This window comes from Notolepis coatsorum, assembly GCF_963971535.1.
Source record: "Notolepis coatsorum genome assembly, chromosome: 19".
NCBI classification, from domain to species: Eukaryota; Metazoa; Chordata; class Actinopteri; order Aulopiformes; family Paralepididae; genus Notolepis; species Notolepis coatsorum.
The window spans coordinates 50,541,458-50,561,144 of NC_140183.1; the positions used below are offsets into that span (position 1 = coordinate 50,541,458).

General features: G+C 39.7%; 1 protein-coding gene across 1 annotated transcript; it reads left to right on the top strand.

Moving 5' to 3' along the window:
- Positions 1–141: 141 nt before the first annotated feature.
- rhbdl2 (rhomboid, veinlet-like 2) lies at positions 142–14,840 on the top strand. The gene is made up of 8 exons (XM_084335972.1): positions 142–558; positions 1,189–1,450; positions 10,485–10,633; positions 11,293–11,405; positions 11,667–11,767; positions 11,919–11,979; positions 12,090–12,151; positions 13,160–14,840. Exons 2-8 carry the CDS (start codon positions 1,220–1,222, stop codon positions 13,337–13,339), a joined length of 897 nt encoding a protein of 298 aa, XP_084192098.1. The 5' UTR covers positions 142–558; positions 1,189–1,219; the 3' UTR covers positions 13,340–14,840.
- The last annotated feature ends 4,847 nt before the right edge of the window (positions 14,841–19,687 follow it).

Consider the following 19,687-nt stretch of genomic DNA (forward strand, 5'->3'; position numbering starts at 1 on the left):
GTGAATGACGGATTGTTTTTTGTATGGTAGGATTGGGGATGTGGAAGTAAACAAGCTGGTAAACAAGTCGAGAATAGCCCCCTCAACCAGTGACGTCACTAAACTCAGGTGTGGCGTGTTCCAGGTGGAAAACACAGGTAGACCATCATAAATGGCCGCCAAATAGTGGGAGTCTCCATTTGTAAGGATATATACTATTTTACAAGTTTAGCGGGTCAAGGAAACATCAAACATTTCTTTGGACTAAGGAAGGAAATTGCCTCCAGGAAAAGCACTGCATGGGCTATAATTATCTCAAGCAAGTTTTTCCTACTTCTATGGTTTCCCCCCCGAGCTCTCAGAGACGAGTCATCTTGAAGAGCGAACATAGCTGGTTGAATGATCCCAAACATAGTGGCATTTTGAATGAAAAGGACGAGTTTTGGATCTCGCTATAATCGCTGACTATTGTGTGCATTTACTTGTTCATATGTGGAATTTAGCAGAGTCGAGTAGGATTATTTGTTAGTTTTGGAACGCCGGGGCACAACCAGTGAACATCGTCCTGCCAGGGTTTGGGTGAGTAGACTAATGATTTGTCATAGTGTTTCCGTTTCAAGGACCCCCGAATAGATTTGAGAAGATTTAGATCCATTTCTATCCGAGAGTAGGATATTTCCTACATAACATGCATTGCCTTATGTAATTGGGGTGGGGATGTGGAATTTATAAACATTACTCCGTACCAAAATAACCATACTATTACATTCGCTTGCCTTTAGTTTCTTTCTGGTCAGTGGAATTCTAGACAAATCAAGCTATTAAAGAGGCACTTAACAATGCTGATTTATTTCCCACATAATCTCACATAAATCTCAAAACTCTATACAGTTTCGTACACATTAATTTAGTTTGACCGTTATTGAGAGTAAATTAGTTTAAATATGGCTGCCAGTGATGTCATCATCAGGGACATTGAATCCTTGTGTTGTCAATCAACACATCATGACTTGGATACCATCATGTACATAATAAGCTTGTAGGAAGTGCAAGCTGACCATGTTGGATGATAGCCTAGTCTTCCCTGAAACAAAGGACATTTTGGACACCACTCCCTCATTTCCAATGCATGTTCCCATGTCCTGTCCCTCCATTATGTCCTCACATATTTTGTGTTGTCCTGATCACATCCCCAATGTAAACCTACAGATTCCAACCTCCTTCTGGCACCAGGGAAGTTATGCAGGACATTGACATTGAAGAGCAGGACCCGTTCCCTGTGGACAGAGATGGGAGGTCCTGGCCGCCTGAAGAAGACCAGGCTGTTGGGAAGAGGAAGCTGGGGTGGTGTGAGAGGTTCCAGCGGTCCGTCTCCAAATGGATGCTTCCCGAAGACGCCCGCAACACATACCTGGAGCGCACCAACTGCTGCCCGCCTCCCATCTTCATCATCCTCATCAGCATTGGAGAGGTGTGTGGGGAGGGGGGGGGGGTAATTAAGAACAATGATTATTTACAACGACGGCCTTGTAAAGGGTATCTTGAAGGGGAAAGGGGACAATTTTTTTTATGGAATAGGAAAAAAAGGCATAAAAAAATAAACAAAAAAGAACAATACAGATAAGACTATTGGACAAATACGATTACAATGTTACAATGAAGCAGAAAGCAATTTATATCTCAGTTAAAAGGCTGGGTGACAGTTGCAGGTGTGTAAACAACACTGCGATGCAGTCCTTAATAAAAGTAGTGAGGGGGGATCTATCATTTTCAAAATATTTTGCATCTCGTTCCAGCTGCTAGGAGCAGCAAATTGGAAGGAGGGTTGACCAAAGGAAGTGTTAACACGCAGAACATCTAGTGGGATATGACGAGCAGCTCTGGTGTTATAGGGAGTACAAAAGGTGTATCAAATAAGGAGGGGTCAGACCAAGGAGGGTTTTGTAAATTAGTGTAGGCCAATGAATTCACAGCTAAGCGTGCAGCACACATGTAGCACACCATATAGATCCTGTGCTCTAATTCTGCGGCATGTGCAACAGATTCTCATTAGACACGGGTGTGGTAATGACATTATGGATTCTCCCTGATTGTATTTAGGCCAAGAGCTCATGTGATGGGCTTGTCTCTCAGTGGGGTTTGTGTCCGATTCAGCCATGCTACTAAGTGAAACCATTAGTCCTATTGGACCTTATTGCAGCGATTTGACTGCAGCGTGGCTGTGCAGTTTGAACGTGTAACTGCACTGAGAGGCCCTTGTACGGCGGACGGACATTGGTCTCACTCTTTCTCTCCGCCTCCTCTGACGCCTCTGGCCAGTTAGCCCTCCGTGAATGTCTGAATTCATCCAGGGCGATCCCTAGATGTGGGCACGGTTTCAATGAAAATAATGGTTTTGAGCTTGAGATCAGACAGAGTACAGTCCATATTTAGAGATGCTCACTTGGAATGCGTAAATGGTATGCAGCCATAACATTAGATTTCTGCAGACGCAATAACCACGTCTGTGTCCTTGAGAAGCACAGGAATGTGTAGGGTTCACAAGGAGATGGTGGCCTGATAGTGGTTTTCCCTTAAACAAGAAGGTGCATTCAATGATGAACAAGGGGAACATTGGCATCATTTCTACTATGTAGACAGTGGCGCTGCTGGCTCTCCGGCTAGTGACGTCACTGGCGCGCCGGCTGTTGTGTGGGGGGGGGGGGGGGGGGCAACCGCGGGGGGGCGGGGACGCTCTCTCGTTGTCGGAACACAGTGTGAGAACACCAGGTGAACACCAGGAAGGCTGCTGGCCCAGATGGTATAACAGGACGCATACTCAAGTCCTGTGCCAACCAGCTGGCCCCGGTGTTCACCGCCATATTTAATCAATCCCTGGCGGAGTCAGTGGTCCCTGCCTGCTTCAAGATGTCTACCATCATCCCTGTACCGAAGAAACCCTCCCCAACATGTCCAAATGACTACAGACCGGTGGCACTCACCTCTGTGGTCATGAAATGTTTCGAGAGGCTGGTCAAGGACCACATTTGTGCCTCCCTCCCCAGTGATATGGACCCTATGCAATTTGCATACAGGACAAACAGGTCCACCGACGACGCGGTCTCCCAGGTACTGCACAGCACCCTCTCTCACCTTGACCGTCAGAAGGGGGGCTATGTGAGACTGTTGTTCATTGACTACAGCTCAGCGTTCAACACCATAGTCCCCACCAGACTGGTGGACAAGCTGATCGAGCTAGGTCTGAGCTCCGCCCTGAGCGCCTGGGTACTGGACTTTCTGAGCGAAAGACCCCAGGCGGTCAGGGTGGGGGGTCAGACCTCCAACACCATCACCCTGAGCATCGGGTCCCCCCAGGGCTGTGTTCTGAGCCCCCTGCTGTACTCACTCTACACACACGATTGTGTGGCCAAGTTCAGCTCCAACTCCATAGTGAAGTTCGCAGACGACACGGTGGTGGTGGGGCTGATCTCGGACAACGACGAGAAGGCCTACCGGGAGGAGGTTGAGGACAGCAGGAGACGCACACACCACTGATGATTAACGGGGCTACCGTGGACAGGGTGAGCAGCTTTAAGTACCTGGGGGTCCACATCTCAGAGGATCTGACATGGTCAACACACATAGACACAGTAGTAAAGAAGGCGAAACAGCGCCTCTACCACCTGAGACAGTTAAGGAAGTTCAGAGTATCGGGGAAGATACTCCAGTCCTTCTACTCAGGAGCGGTAGAGAGCATCCTGACCGGAAACATCACTGCCTGGTATGGAAACAGCACGGCACAGGACAAGAAGGCCCTACAGAGAGTGGTGCGCTCAGCCGAGCGTACCACGGGTATTGCACTACCTCCCCGGCAGGTTCTATACAACAAGAGGTGCAAATCCAGAGCCTGCAGAATAATGAAAGACCCCCACCACCCCAATAACAGCCTGTTTCAGCTGCTGAGGTCAGGCAGACGCCTGCGAACCCCAGCTACTAGGACAGAGAGGCTTAGGCTTAGCTTCTTCCCCCAGGCCATCAGAGTCCTGAACAATGAACATTGAGTACCACAGAACACTGAACTATCCACACATAAGCACACACGACACGCACGCAGTGCACGCTCACACACTAGCAGCCACTTAACACTTTAACATGAGCGGGCACACACTCATGCGCACACACTCACACTTATTGCCAAAAGGAAAGGCCACTTTAAATCAGTAGTAGCAACAGTAACAGTGTATTGCACTACCAAAGCTACCTAGCATGTCCTATATGCTCTGTAAATAACTATGTACAGATACCGATTTTGATGTCACACCATGTTACCTGTTACCTGTTATTGCACAATGTTTTTGTATTGGATTCTATTATATGTTGTACCCAGTCCACTGTATTGCACATCGTTGCGGGCAAGACCACCCACATTTCATTGTATACTCGTATGCCGTGACAAATAAAACTCTTGACTTGACTTGATGTAATGTGGACATGTCCCCTCCACTACTCCCCCCCCCCCCCCCCCCCAAACTGTTAAACTCTTTCGAGTGTAGGGTGTAAAAGTATGTAAGGCGGGGTTAGAAAAAAAATAAAAATTCCAGGGCTTTTTTTGCCGCCCTTATAGTTTCTGAACTATTAACAGCGGAGCTGTTTGTAATCTTCACTCGCACACTGCGAGTAAATGATTTTTCCGGTTCGCACACACATTATTAGGGGCAAATATGAGTGAAATGCTCGCACTGTAGAGCATATATATAATTATATAATTAGTAAACTGTCGGGGGCTTTTCTTGCCCCCCTTAACAGATTTTCGAGGGCATTTGGTAAATTTTCGAGGGCATTTTGCCCCAAGCCCCCGTTAATTTATGGGGTGGACGGTATAAACGGTATGAATTTGCGCTACGGTATGGATTTTGACTATACCTTCATACCTTGTGACTGGTAGACTAGAGCAGCTAGTCACAGCAGTAGCAATGACGTTAACGGTACTTGACGATTCACTCGACGTTTGCAGTGGTCGTTGCATAGTGTTTAATTGTACTGAGTTTTTCTCCACTTGCTCATGGACCTTGCCATATAGTTTGGGCATTTCAATTTGGCTAAGGAGGCTGAGAGGAGACTTGCTTTAGCGCAGCAACGGGCTAACGTTAGGCGCTAAGCGAACATTCTAACGTGACTCCGCGGCACCAGTTTTACCCCTTCAGAAGCATTTATATAGACATTTTAAGATAAATTAGTATACCGTGATATATACAGTTACCGTCTATTCTTAAAATTATACCGTGATATACATTTTAGACCATACCGTCCAGCCCTGAAAGTATGTATGGGCGTTCTCCCTGGATTATATCTTGGAATTCTAGAACTCTATAGCTCTCAATGACCAGCAGCCATTAGGTCATCATTAGAATGTTCAGTTCTCTATCTCACATGTGAGATAATGCGCCTGAGCGTGTTAAACAGGTTTACACTAAAGCAATGCAGCCACTGAGATGATTCCCCCCCTATATATATATATATATATATATATCCCCCTATATCTATATATATATATGGGCCACCTCCCAAACCAAATGTGTGCCTCTGAAGCACATTGCCCTCCTACTTCTTCCCCTAATATCAGATGGATGGATGGCTTGAAATGCTTAAAGCAGATAGCCTAGGGACTTTGATTGCTTTGCCAGAAGCTCCCCTAGGTCCAGCCACTGCTGTCAATTGGAAGAAGGCTGTCTATTCATTCAGACTCTCTTTATCAGCAAGCACCGTGTACATCCAGTGCCTATTCAGTTTTAGAGGAGAACAGCTCATCTTTTCTCTGTCGCAGATGTCCAGTGTCACTGTGTACAACTTGTCGCTCTGAGCATGTCCTTGTCTGGGCCCTTGGCAGGGACTTCATGACAGAATTCTCATTCTGTTGTATATGATCACGATCAGCATAAAATAATCCGATCCCTCATAAATGATGGTCCATATATCTACTACATATGTGTAAAAATCAAGGACCACAAAGTAGGATTCAGAATTGGCATTGGCAGAAGTGTATAGTTTGTGCATCCTTATTTATAAGTTCAAGTTCTTTAATATAGAACTATAAAGTGTAGTGTTTGCTGCATCCTTATTTATAAAGTGTAGTGTTTGTGCATCCTTATTTATAAAGTGTAGTGTTTGTTGCATCCTTATTTATAAAGTGTAGTGTTTGTTGCATCCTTATAAAGTGTAGTGTTTGTTGCATCCTTATTTATAAAGTGTAGTGTTTGTGCATCCTTATTTATAAAGTGTAGTGTTTGTGCATCCTTATTTATAAAGTGTAGTGTTTGTTGCATCCTTATTTATAAAGTGTAGTGTTTGTTGCATCCTTATTTATAAAGTGTAGTGTTTGTTGCATCCTTATTTATAAAGTGTATTGTTTGTTGCATCCTTATTTATAAAGTGTATTGTTTGTTGCATCCTTATTTATAAAGTGTATTGTTTGTTGCATCCTTATTTATAAAGTGTATTGTTTGTTGCATCCTTATTTATAAAGTGTAGTGTTTGTGCATCCTTATTTATAAAGTGTAGTGTTTGTTGAATCCTTATTTATAAAGTGTAGTGTTTGTTGAATCCTTATTTATAAAGTGTAGTGTTTGTTGCATCCTTATTTATAAAGTAGTGTTTGTGCATCCTTATTTATAAAGTGTAGTGTTTGTTGCATCCTTATTTATAAAGTGTAGTGTTTGTTGCATCCTTATTTATAAAGTGTAGTGTTTGTTGCATCCTTATTTATAAAGTGTAGTGTTTGTTGAATCCTTATTTATAAAGTGTAGTGTTTGTTAAATCCTTATTTATAAAGTGTAGTGTTTGTTGAATCCTTATTTATAAAGTGTATTGTTTGTTAAATCCTTATTTATAAAGTGTAGTGTTTGTTGAATCCTTGTTTATAAAGTGTGGTGTTTGTTGAATCCTTATTTATAAAGTGTAGTGTTTGTTGAATCCTTATTTATAAAGTGTAGTGTTTGTTGCATCCTTATTTATAAAGTGTAGTGTTTGTTGAATCCTTATTTATAAAGTGTAGTGTTTGTTGAATCCTTATTTATAAAGTGTGGTGTTTGTTGAATCCTTATTTATAAAGTGTGGTGTTTGTTGAATCCTTATTTATAAAGTGTGGTGTTTGTTGAATCCTTATTTATAAAGTGTGGTGTTTGTTGAATCCTTATTTATAAAGTGTGGTGTTTGTTGAATCCTTATTTATAAAGTGTAGTGTTTGTTGCATCCTTATTTATAAAGTGTAGTGTTTGTTGAATCCTTATTTATAAAGTGTAGTGTTTGTTGAATCCTTATTTATAAAGTGTGGTGTTTGTTGAATCCTTATTTATAAAGTGTGGTGTTTGTTGAATCCTTATTTATAAAGTGTGGTGTTTGTTGAATCCTTATTTATAAAGTGTAGTGTTTGTTGAATCCTTATTTATAAAGTGTAGTGTTTGTTGAATCCTTATTTATAAAGTGTAGTGTTTGTTGCATCCTTATTTATAAAGTGTAGTGTTTGTTGCATCCTTATTTATAAAGTGTAGTGTTTGTTGCATCCTTATTTATAAAGTGTAGTGTTTGTTGAATCCTTATTTATAAAGTGTAGTGTTTGTTGAATCCTTATTTATAAAGTGTATTGTTTGTTAAATCCTTATTTATAAAGTGTAGTGTTTGTTGAATCCTTATTAATAAAGTGTAGTGTTGGTTGAATCCTTATTTATAAAGTGTAGTGTTGGTTGAATCCTTATTTATAAAGTGTAGTGTTTGTTGCATCCTTATTTATAAAGTGTAGTGTTTGTTGAATCCTTATTTATAAAGTGTAGTGTTTGTTGCATCCTTATTTATAAAGTGTAGTGTTTGTTGAATCCTTATTTATAAAGTGTATTGTTTGTTAAATCCTTATTTATAAAGTGTAGTGTTTGTTGAATCCTTGTTTATAAAGTGTGGTGTTTGTTGAATCCTTATTTATAAAGTGTGGTGTTTGTTGAATCCTTATTTATAAAGTGTAGTGTTTGTTGCATCCTTATTTATAAAGTGTAGTGTTTGTTGAATCCTTATTTATAAAGTGTAGTGTTTGTTGAATCCTTATTTATAAAGTGTGGTGTTTGTTGAATCCTTATTTATAAAGTGTGGTGTTTGTTGAATCCTTATTTATAAAGTGTGGTGTTTGTTGAATCCTTATTTATAAAGTGTGGTGTTTGTTGAATCCTTATTTATAAAGTGTAGTGTTTGTGCATCCTTATTTATAAAGTGTAGTGTTTGTTGCATCCTTATTTATAAAGTGTAGTGTTTGTTGCATCCTTATTTATAAAGTGTAGTGTTTGTTGCATCCTTATTTATAAAGTGTATTGTTTGTTGCATCCTTATTTATAAAGTGTATTGTTTGTTGCATCCTTATTTATAAAGTGTATTGTTTGTTGCATCCTTATTTATAAAGTGTATTGTTTGTTGCATCCTTATTTATAAAGTGTAGTGTTTGTGCATCCTTATTTATAAAGTGTAGTGTTTGTTGAATCCTTATTTATAAAGTGTAGTGTTTGTTGAATCCTTATTTATAAAGTGTAGTGTTTGTTGCATCCTTATTTATAAAGTAGTGTTTGTGCATCCTTATTTATAAAGTGTAGTGTTTGTTGCATCCTTATTTATAAAGTGTAGTGTTTGTTGCATCCTTATTTATAAAGTGTAGTGTTTGTTGCATCCTTATTTATAAAGTGTAGTGTTTGTTGAATCCTTATTTATAAAGTGTAGTGTTTGTTAAATCCTTATTTATAAAGTGTAGTGTTTGTTGAATCCTTATTTATAAAGTGTATTGTTTGTTAAATCCTTATTTATAAAGTGTAGTGTTTGTTGAATCCTTGTTTATAAAGTGTGGTGTTTGTTGAATCCTTATTTATAAAGTGTAGTGTTTGTTGAATCCTTATTTATAAAGTGTAGTGTTTGTTGCATCCTTATTTATAAAGTGTAGTGTTTGTTGAATCCTTATTTATAAAGTGTAGTGTTTGTTGAATCCTTATTTATAAAGTGTGGTGTTTGTTGAATCCTTATTTATAAAGTGTGGTGTTTGTTGAATCCTTATTTATAAAGTGTGGTGTTTGTTGAATCCTTATTTATAAAGTGTGGTGTTTGTTGAATCCTTATTTATAAAGTGTGGTGTTTGTTGAATCCTTATTTATAAAGTGTAGTGTTTGTTGCATCCTTATTTATAAAGTGTAGTGTTTGTTGAATCCTTATTTATAAAGTGTAGTGTTTGTTGAATCCTTATTTATAAAGTGTGGTGTTTGTTGAATCCTTATTTATAAAGTGTGGTGTTTGTTGAATCCTTATTTATAAAGTGTGGTGTTTGTTGAATCCTTATTTATAAAGTGTAGTGTTTGTTGAATCCTTATTTATAAAGTGTAGTGTTTGTTGAATCCTTATTTATAAAGTGTAGTGTTTGTTGCATCCTTATTTATAAAGTGTAGTGTTTGTTGCATCCTTATTTATAAAGTGTAGTGTTTGTTGCATCCTTATTTATAAAGTGTAGTGTTTGTTGAATCCTTATTTATAAAGTGTAGTGTTTGTTGAATCCTTATTTATAAAGTGTATTGTTTGTTAAATCCTTATTTATAAAGTGTAGTGTTTGTTGAATCCTTATTAATAAAGTGTAGTGTTGGTTGAATCCTTATTTATAAAGTGTAGTGTTGGTTGAATCCTTATTTATAAAGTGTAGTGTTTGTTGCATCCTTATTTATAAAGTGTAGTGTTTGTTGAATCCTTATTTATAAAGTGTAGTGTTTGTTGCATCCTTATTTATAAAGTGTAGTGTTTGTTGAATCCTTATTTATAAAGTGTATTGTTTGTTAAATCCTTATTTATAAAGTGTAGTGTTTGTTGAATCCTTGTTTATAAAGTGTGGTGTTTGTTGAATCCTTATTTATAAAGTGTGGTGTTTGTTGAATCCTTATTTATAAAGTGTAGTGTTTGTTGCATCCTTATTTATAAAGTGTAGTGTTTGTTGAATCCTTATTTATAAAGTGTAGTGTTTGTTGAATCCTTATTTATAAAGTGTGGTGTTTGTTGAATCCTTATTTATAAAGTGTGGTGTTTGTTGAATCCTTATTTATAAAGTGTGGTGTTTGTTGAATCCTTATTTATAAAGTGTGGTGTTTGTTGAATCCTTATTTATAAAGTGTGGTGTTTGTTGAATCCTTATTTATAAAGTGTAGTGTTTGTTGCATCCTTATTTATAAAGTGTAGTGTTTGTTGAATCCTTATTTATAAAGTGTAGTGTTTGTTGAATCCTTATTTATAAAGTGTGGTGTTTGTTGAATCCTTATTTATAAAGTGTGGTGTTTGTTGAATCCTTATTTATAAAGTGTGGTGTTTGTTGAATCCTTATTTATAAAGTGTGGTGTTTGTTGAATCCTTATTTATAAAGTGTGGTGTTTGTTGAATCCTTATTTATAAAGTGTGGTATGGAACAGTGAACAGGGGGATAGTTTCTCCATGAAAAGCCCTTGGACTGACTCTAGCTCCCTGTTCAGTTGGCAGTGTTCATCTACTATGCAGTGTGGAAGCCTCAAAAGCAGTGGGTGACCCTGGACGAGGGCATCTGGGAAAGCCCCTTGAGCTACAGGGCCGACAGGAGGCAGGAGGCCTGGCGCTTCGTCTCCTACATGTTCGTCCACGCGGGGTAAGAGGCCCTTCATGTGCTTATGGATGGTTCATTATTATAAGGACGAGTACAACGTTGATTTGTGTCAAATAATTCGGCGCTAATATCAGATCATTTTCAATGCCAGTCCTTGTAGCAGGTACTAAAAATGGTTTCTAGAACACCAAGCATGTGACCATATATAGGACCTTTATGGTCTTGGTGCTTTTAGCTTCGTAGCCATGTATTTGTAAATTAGTGTTCTTTTGTTTTAACATTTTTATATTGCTCTGTTTTTGTATTTTGGGTATATTTGGGGACTGAGGATGAAAATTAGCATCCCTTGTTAAATCCTGTGTATTTACAGTGCATTATATGAATTGTCCATTAATACATGCTGTCCCTTCCAAATAAACAAATACATTAAATGAAACCATTAATGTAGAGTTCATGGGGGTTAGATGCTCTTGCTCAAGGGCATTTTTCTTTTTAGTTTTGGGTAGTGGGAATTGAACCAGCGTCAATAACGGCGTAGGTGGCTTCCCTTCCCTGTCTGTCTACCTGCTGCCTGTCAATAATCTATTCTAATAGATTATAAATGTATGTATAATAAAGCAGTCATAAAATAAGGCTTTGTGATTCGGATTGTGCACAATTTTCCTGCCATGTCCTAATATTGCCTTGGTCTGTCCCTCTAGGGTGGAGCATATCCTTGGGAACCTGGTGATGCAGTTGTTGCTGGGCATCCCTCTGGAGCTGGTCCATAAAGGCTTTGAAGTGGGCATGGTCTACCTGGCAGGGGTCCTGGCAGGTGGGCATGACTGTCGCAGAACTCCCTCACTCGCACAGCAAGAAGTAGCACTTTTACACTTGTCTATCTGTTGAGAATTGAGCCTTCTAAATCCCAAGCTACACGTCATCATTGGCACATACGTGTGAGGGCTGTGAAGGGTATGCACTAAACATCTGACATTTGTTCATCTTGGAAGTTTGTTTTTCCTGTTTGTGTCAAAGCGAGCCATGGATGTCAGAAATGCCATTGACGCTAAAAGCAGATAATTTCCCCCCTCAGGCTCCCTGGCCAGCTCCATCTTTGATCCCCTCAGTGCCCTGGTGGGGGCCTCGGGGGGGGTGTACGCCCTGATAGGAGGCTACTTCATGAACGCCGTGGTGGTGAGTTCAGATACAAGCCTGTGCTGTAAATACAAAAAGTGTTTGCCGGGCCTACATGTAAATTACACTGCATGCGGATGTTTGATGGTTTTTGGTGACATCACCGTGTCGCTCCTGTGAATTTATGCTCTGTTGTGTTTTGATTCCGCAGAACTTCCGAGAAATGATTCCTCTCATGGGAGTGTTCCGTATCGCGGTGATATTACTTATCGGTTGGTTTTCCCCTCCACTCCTCCACATTCCTTTTCCCCACCGTTGTTGCACTAGCTGTTGTGATCATTATAAAGACGGAAAAAGTCAATAATATTTTTTTCATCTCTAGTGGGGACGGATGTGGGCTTCGCCATCTACAGAAGATTCCTCACCGACGAAGACGGCTATAAGGTATGACGCCATCTATTGTTTGTTTTTTTGACAGTAAAGGAAGAGGTTGTTTCAACAGAGCGGAAAACAAACAGGAGAGAGAGGTCCTCATGAGTGCTCCAGGCAGCCTCACCCTCACACCAGTGGCTGGCCACGACTTTGATTAGCTTGAGGCAGTATAAAGATTGGAAGTTGTGTAGACGCAAGCCTCTACCGAGGACTGACTAATCATGTGCCCTCACACAAGGCTGCACACCCCCTCTCCTTGTTTTCTAGACTGTAGAGAATCTCACAGCAGCCAAAAGCATATCTCGGAGTATGTTTGTTTTTCCAGCTGATTAGAACAGCTAGTGTCACTGCCAGTTTCCTCTCCTTCCTCCTATAGTTCAGTGGTTCTCAAACTGGGCTCCTTGGGGGGTGGTTCAGGGGATCCCCAGCTAAATGGAAGCAGTTTAGTTTCACTAATTAATATTTACTTCACTAGAGGTTAGTACAGTGAGAGAATTAAGTTGGTGGGCATGCCCACAACGCAGGGCGCCTTTTTAGGGAAGTCCTGTGAGAGGGGAGGGGTCGTGTTATTTTCTAGGGCTGTCAAGTTTAATCGATTGATAGCCATAGTTTTTACCCGTGTATATGATTTAATTAAATGATATAAAAAAAATGTATAAACAAAAAGTACAGTGAGAGAATATACAAGAGTGACTATAATGCTCTCTCCTCTGTTGGTTTATACTCTATAAAGTATGGAATTCTGGATTAATGTAACAAAAATATCTTCAGACGGGGGTCTCTGGGATAGAATCTTATGAAATGGGGCTCCTTGACCAATTACCTATCAATTTGGGTGTCCTTCACGTGAAAACATTTGAGAACTAGTGCCATAGTTAACCTCATTTCTCATGCCCATGTCGGTAAGTAAGCCTTTGTTTTAGCCGTTGCTATTGAGCAGGTCCTGCTGGTTTTGTCCTGTGGTAATTATGTGTTGGTGGTATTGTGTGGCTTCACTCCGCCCTTCCATTCCTCCCTCAGGTGTCCTTCGTGGCCCATATCGGAGGAGGGGTGGCCGGTATGACCATCGGCTATGTCTTCTTCAGCTCTTACAATAAGAAGCTCCTCAAAGACCCACGCTTCTGGCTCTGCATTGTGGGTTATATAGTCTTCCTGCTCTTTGCTGTGCTCTTCAATATCTTTCTGTCCCCCGCATCCTAAATGCCTTGCATTGATCTGTCGTCAAAGCAAAGTTGCTTTTTAGGGACATACTGTAGTGCGAGTCATTACACACAAGATTATTTAGTTGTACTGTAATGACCCACCATCTTCCTTGAGTTGACAAGATGACTTCAAAATGGATGAGGGCCGCCTGCTGTTGCAGCATTGCACTCTAGAAAGGTTTGCATGGTGTTATACCTTTTGTTGATGAGAGCTATGTTTTATTACATTTTTATACCTCATGATACAGGTATTACCGTTTTTAGGATGTATATATAATTTGTTCTTTTTTTGGGTCAGTGTTTTTTAAAGGTATGTGCCTTCTATCTATGTGTATAAATTGAAAACACTAATGTTTTTACCACAAGGGTCCCATGCCATTTTACCTTAATAGAAAGTAATACCTCAGGTTTATGTCTCTTCAACGAAATGGCCACACTGGACAAAGTTTTCCTCTTTTTTTTCTTTTCATTATTGTGATACCTCGACAGCAATTTATTTTGCTAATGCGTCACAACAATGTCTCGATTTAATATCTACTGCAGTGTAAACCCTCAACACCTAGAAACCCCACAAAACATTTGGTGAAGATGCTATGCTAAACTACCTAAAAAGGATGATATTCCTTAGTGTATCTTATGCCACAAAAGACCAACTTCAGGAAAAGGGGACGTGCTGTATGTATAAAACACTGGTATTGTCTTTCAAGTGCCTTTTCTGGAAAAATGGATCCTACGTAACAATCAAGCCATGGCTGAATGCCTAGTTATTGTTTCACTTGCATCCTGTTGACAGGATGTGAGCTAATGATGTCAATGTTATAATTTCAGCAAGATGCGAAACGTAATTTTCTTTTATTATATTACTTTTTCAACCAGGCATCTTATTTTAAACAATTTGCGTTTCCATCTCCGAACTTTTAGCTATGACAGATTTTTTTTTAATTACAATTCTTTTTTATGAAAATGTTATTTCCTTGTCAGTGTAGTCTATATACTAAAGTCTGCTTATTTAGTTGTGCACTTTCAGCAGGAGGCTACACAAGGCTTTTGTGGATCATTTAAAGGTGCAACTTGTACGATTTCCAAATGTTTGGAATGAGGTCTGTCGACTCAAACATACACATTTTGTGAAATAAGCATGTAATGATCGAGTCAAAATGGTCCTCATTGATGGCCTGTCACACCTATTAAATGATGTGCTTATTTCTCAAAATGTGTGTGGTTGAGTATTCATGTCTTCACTCCAAATGATTGGAAAATGTACAGATGGCACATGAAATGTTAGTCCATGACTTGAAGTGAAAAACTACATTACCTCATGTGCCTGGATGCACTGACTTATTTCAAACCCGCCCTCTTTGCTCAAACCTCCAATCACAACTGTTGGCGAAGCAACAGTTGTCATTGGAGGATCAAGAAAGAGGGCTGGGTTTGAAATGGGTCAGTTGAACCCTTGAGATAAAGAACCATTTAACTGTTTAAGTTCTGTCAGTACAAAATGTGAAAGTACTCAAACCTCTGAACGTACAAAAAAAACTCCAATTTACCATCTTCAGATAATACATAATTATGGAAAATATTATACTTAAAACAAGTTATATGGTTCTTCTGATTCTGAGGTACTTTTCATATCCAAATTACATGTTTTCTCATCTATTCCTATAAAAGTGGCAGCAATTTGTCAGTGATCCATGCTGGAGTGTATATATATAAAAATATCCAATGATCACCTATTTTAAGAATCGCAATCACCTTCAATCTCGTCGGCCTAAAACCTATTTCCCGTTGGGCCTCAATGATGAAGTGAACATCAGTCACTCTAAAGTCCCGCCCAGCATGAAGTCCCACCTGAACAGCCCGTTTCATTCAGACGAGTCAAAACTCAAATCAAGACGAGACCATCCTACATACTAGCTAATTTCTTAGGATACCTTTTGCATTCTGTGTGGTGTGTGACATAACTTTGTATAACATGTCGATAGGTTTCAAATTGTGCTATAGGAAATAATGTTTTTGATGTCCTGTAGCTTAATTCCATTTTCTTTTGTGACATGATCAAAATTCTAACGGTGAAATGGAAAATGTTTTTTTTACTTTCTGCAATGGATTTTACATTGTCATGACTATAAGCATTTCTAATAAAAGTGTGGAACGTTGTGGAAAAGTGTTGCTGATTATCTCTGTTTTCTAATAAGAAATCTATCAGGACATGGCCATTGATTTTTCAAATGTAATGTTTACAGTCACTGAATATAAATATCTTGGTGTGTGGCTCTGAGAAATTTACATTTACATTCCATGTGGACAACCTTGCCTCTAAGTTGCAACAGAACATTGGCTTCCTATACATAAACAGAACCAGCTTTCCTTTGATTAATAGGGAGAGTTGTTGAAGCCATTTTCTTATCAGCCTTGGACTATGGTGACAGACATGCTGCAGCATCAACCCTTAAACTCTTGGACTATCACTGCCCTCAGATTCATCTCCAATGATGTATACACCACTCATCACTGTCCTTTATGAGAAGGTTGGTTGGCCCTCTCTGATTGATTGAAAAGTTTATTAACACATTGCAGAATGGGTACAAGAAACTTGAAACTTGTACAGTACAGCATGCAGACCAGAGAAAGACTTTCTCTGATGGAGAGGTGCAACAAACGCTGGTATTTGTTCATTTTGAAGGCCCTTACTGGCCTGCTACCTCCTTATACTACATTATTGGAATAACATTTTGTAACCTATGTAACTCGTTCTAGGGACTGGCTGGTCATTAAGGTCCCCAGAGTCTTCTCAGAACAGGGTAAATCATTTCGCTATGATGCCTCTAGCTCATGGAATGAACACCCAACAGTCGATACAGCTATAGATTCTCCCCTCTGTTGCAGAGTTTAAAACCTTGATCTCCAACCATTGTCAATCAGTTATGCACATTGTCTTGTCTTATGATTTTATATGCTTATTTCTGTATGTACACTTAACGTGACTGTAAATGAGGGAAACCTCAGTTGCCATTAGAGTTTAAATAAAGGTTTGAAATTAAATCTGGCATTAATAGTACTAATATTCACTTGTCCGGCTGAGGTAGCAAAGGTAAACGTCTAAAGAGGTTAGTTACCATGTTGCTGGCAGCATACCGACCTGGTGTGCCAGTGCACAGCTTGGCCTCCCCAACACTCATTAATTACGGGTGGTCCATTGATTGTGCCACCACTCTAATCACTTTATGTGGAACATTCCATAGTTTCCAGACATAGCACATCGATATCGCCTGCGCCATTGTGGCCGCTTGTTTGTTTGCTTTGGGAGCACTCAAAACAGTGGAAAATGATATGCATAAACACTTGATACATGATAACATGAGCCTGATTGTTGTGCAGTGGACCAACTTTGAGGAAATTCAGATGCCTATAACAGAGTGAAGGCTGATCAATTATGTATCCTTGCCTTCAAAATACTCAAGTACAAAGTAGAACACAGTTTACTCCTAGATGGCACTAAATTTAAACCATTAACCCTTTCACTTCCGCACTACCAAAACAGTTAACCCTTTCACTGCGACAATTCACAGAAGGTTAACCCTTTCACTGCCACACAACAGCCGGTTAACCCTTTCACTGCCACACGACAGAAGGTTAACCCTTTACTAGCACGCGACCGTCGGGTTAACCTGTCGTGTGGCAGTGAAAGGGTTAAATGCCCATTCAGTGATTAAAAATGTCATATGTCACATAAATAAAAACATCACATATAATAGCAATGGAGACATGCTTTAATTTTCTAGTTGATTGATTGAGCTCTTGATATAAGGTCTTAACACTTGACAACATAGTCTATTTGCCATCCCATAAAGCCCCATTGAACCCGGAAATTTCGGAACCACCAAAGTTTTATGATGGATATGGATAGTACGGATCCCCAGCACTCAGAAACTGCCGGATGCTATGTTGTAAATCTTGGGCAACTTTTTTTATTTGCATAATTAGCACACATTTGCATAATCGCATAAATGGCCAAATCTCAGAAACGACTTGATCAATTTCAACAATGTTAGAGTTGTTTTTGGGGTTATTCGGGATACTGAATCCAGTTATGATACTTAAGAGAAGAAGTGCCTAATAGACCACTACACTTCCGCGTTGCATTGAAATCGGGGAGGAGCAAATGAATGAATGTGGATGAGAGCCGTGATGTAAGTGGTTGCATTCCTAATCGATCAGAACTAAATCGGCAGAGAAAAAGCCCATTTTTAAGCACCTATTCCCCATGCACATGCGCAGATTGCCCACGGATTGGGACACCACGCACACCTGGACTGTTCCATCAGAGGGGCGAGCTTCGGTGGCCAGTGTCCTTTCAGCCAAACAGGATAATGAAACAATGATCCCACTAAATGGCCAGACGCGTCTTATGGCGACATCTACAATTACCTCATTGAGTCTCCAGGTAGACTAATGTTTATATTTAAGTGCAGTGGTCTGTAGCCACTCACACTACCATTAAAGCTCCCCCCTCTGATGGAATTGTGTTCTGATCGATTAGGAATGGGTCGCGCCGTGTTCAGGAGATTCAGGCGCATAGAAGTCTATTCGATCATGTCTCCAGCACCCCCACAGCCGTAGCTGCAATCACTTACATCACGGCTCTCATCCACATTCATTCATTTGCTCCCCCCGCTATCTTCTCCCCGATTTCAGAATCCCGGAAGACTATTGTTGATGAGTTGTTATGAAGAGCTGGCTACAATCCAGGAACAAAGATACACACCACTATCCATATCTTCCTCATTCCTGGGTGTGTCTGTGTGAAATCTCTCCCCAAACAGTTTCAAATGTTCTCGAGGTCATGTCCTACAAAGTATCCTCTATACAGTCTGCCCCATTGTTCTGACCAGGATTATTAGTTCCTTTTGGCCTCCTTGCTGACGTGGACGAGAAACCCATCTATAGGCCTAGTTATCAAATTCTTGGTTTGCAATGGTTTTGCACCTTGTGGGTAAATAAAAACCCAGTTTTCATCTACAACTCCTGTTTCCTCATTGTCTCACTGCTTGGTCCCTAACAAGGAGAAATGGGCATTCTAAACACTCTGTGCAAGGCCTCTATTAGGCGGTAAATTGTTCTTTGTTTTCACAATGTGTGCCCTCTATCGTATCGAGATACATATTCCATGTGTATGGAATAACACTCACCTTTAACATTCACTTTAAACACTTTTTAACACTACACCATATTGTATCTATTTATTAGTAAAAGATTTGCACTACCTCTCTAACTCATCTTTGCATTGTGTACTTGTACTAGTTTGTATAGTGTTTGGTCTTTATTTTTTTTTACTGTCTGAAGCACAATCTCAGGGGGCTCATACAGAACCAAGCATTTCACTGTAATGTACATGTACCTTATATGTGACAAATAAGCTGGTCAGGAAGGCCAGTAACATGGTGGGAGTGGAGCTGAACTCTTTCTCTGTCAGAGAGGAAGAGCCTTGCTAAGCTCCACGCCATCATGGACAACCCCTCCCACACGCTATACACAGACTTGGCTGATAGAAGGAGCATGTTCAGTGTTAGACTAACTCCCTAGATGCAACACTGAACGGCACAGGAAGTCCTTAATTCCAACAACCATCAGAGTATACAACGCATCACTGTGCCTCACTGCCTCACCACAGAGTGACAGTACAAACTCTGGTAATCTTCCTGGACTTTTGACTTCTTATTTTTACATATACACTTAAAAAATTTTATTAAAAGAAATTCAAGATTTATTACTGTACATTTTACTGTATATTTTTGGCTGTATATCCCGAACTGTATTTTTATTGTTATTTGTGATTTTTGACTACCTAAACTTTACGCAACATAGGGGAGGAGCAAACATAGCAGCCTTCTAAACTCTAATTTGAAAATTACCTTGAAGAAAAAGTTTTCTGCCAGTGAAGTTGTCACAGATATTTGACGGTGAAAGTGACAGGAGAGAATGTGTCCGAGACCCTGATTATGAGGCGTCCTCCTCTGATGAGAATGAGACCCTTAGTGCAGATGCTCCTGTTGTCTCTCAACCACAAGCAGACACGTTACTTTCCAAAAACAGAAAGTTATCATGGGCCCACTCCCCACTTGAACATAATATATATTATGTATGTATAATTGGGTGGGTGGGGGGGGAGTAGGGGTAATGTTTTATTTAAATGGTTATTTAGGTAATCAACAAAGTAACATGAAGCACCTGAAACATACATTTGGGTAACACTTTTGATTATGATAATTTTCTGGAGGTTTAAACTGCTGGGGTCAAAATGTCCCCAATGATAAAGAGTGTAAAGTCAATTTGAGGATAACAGGAG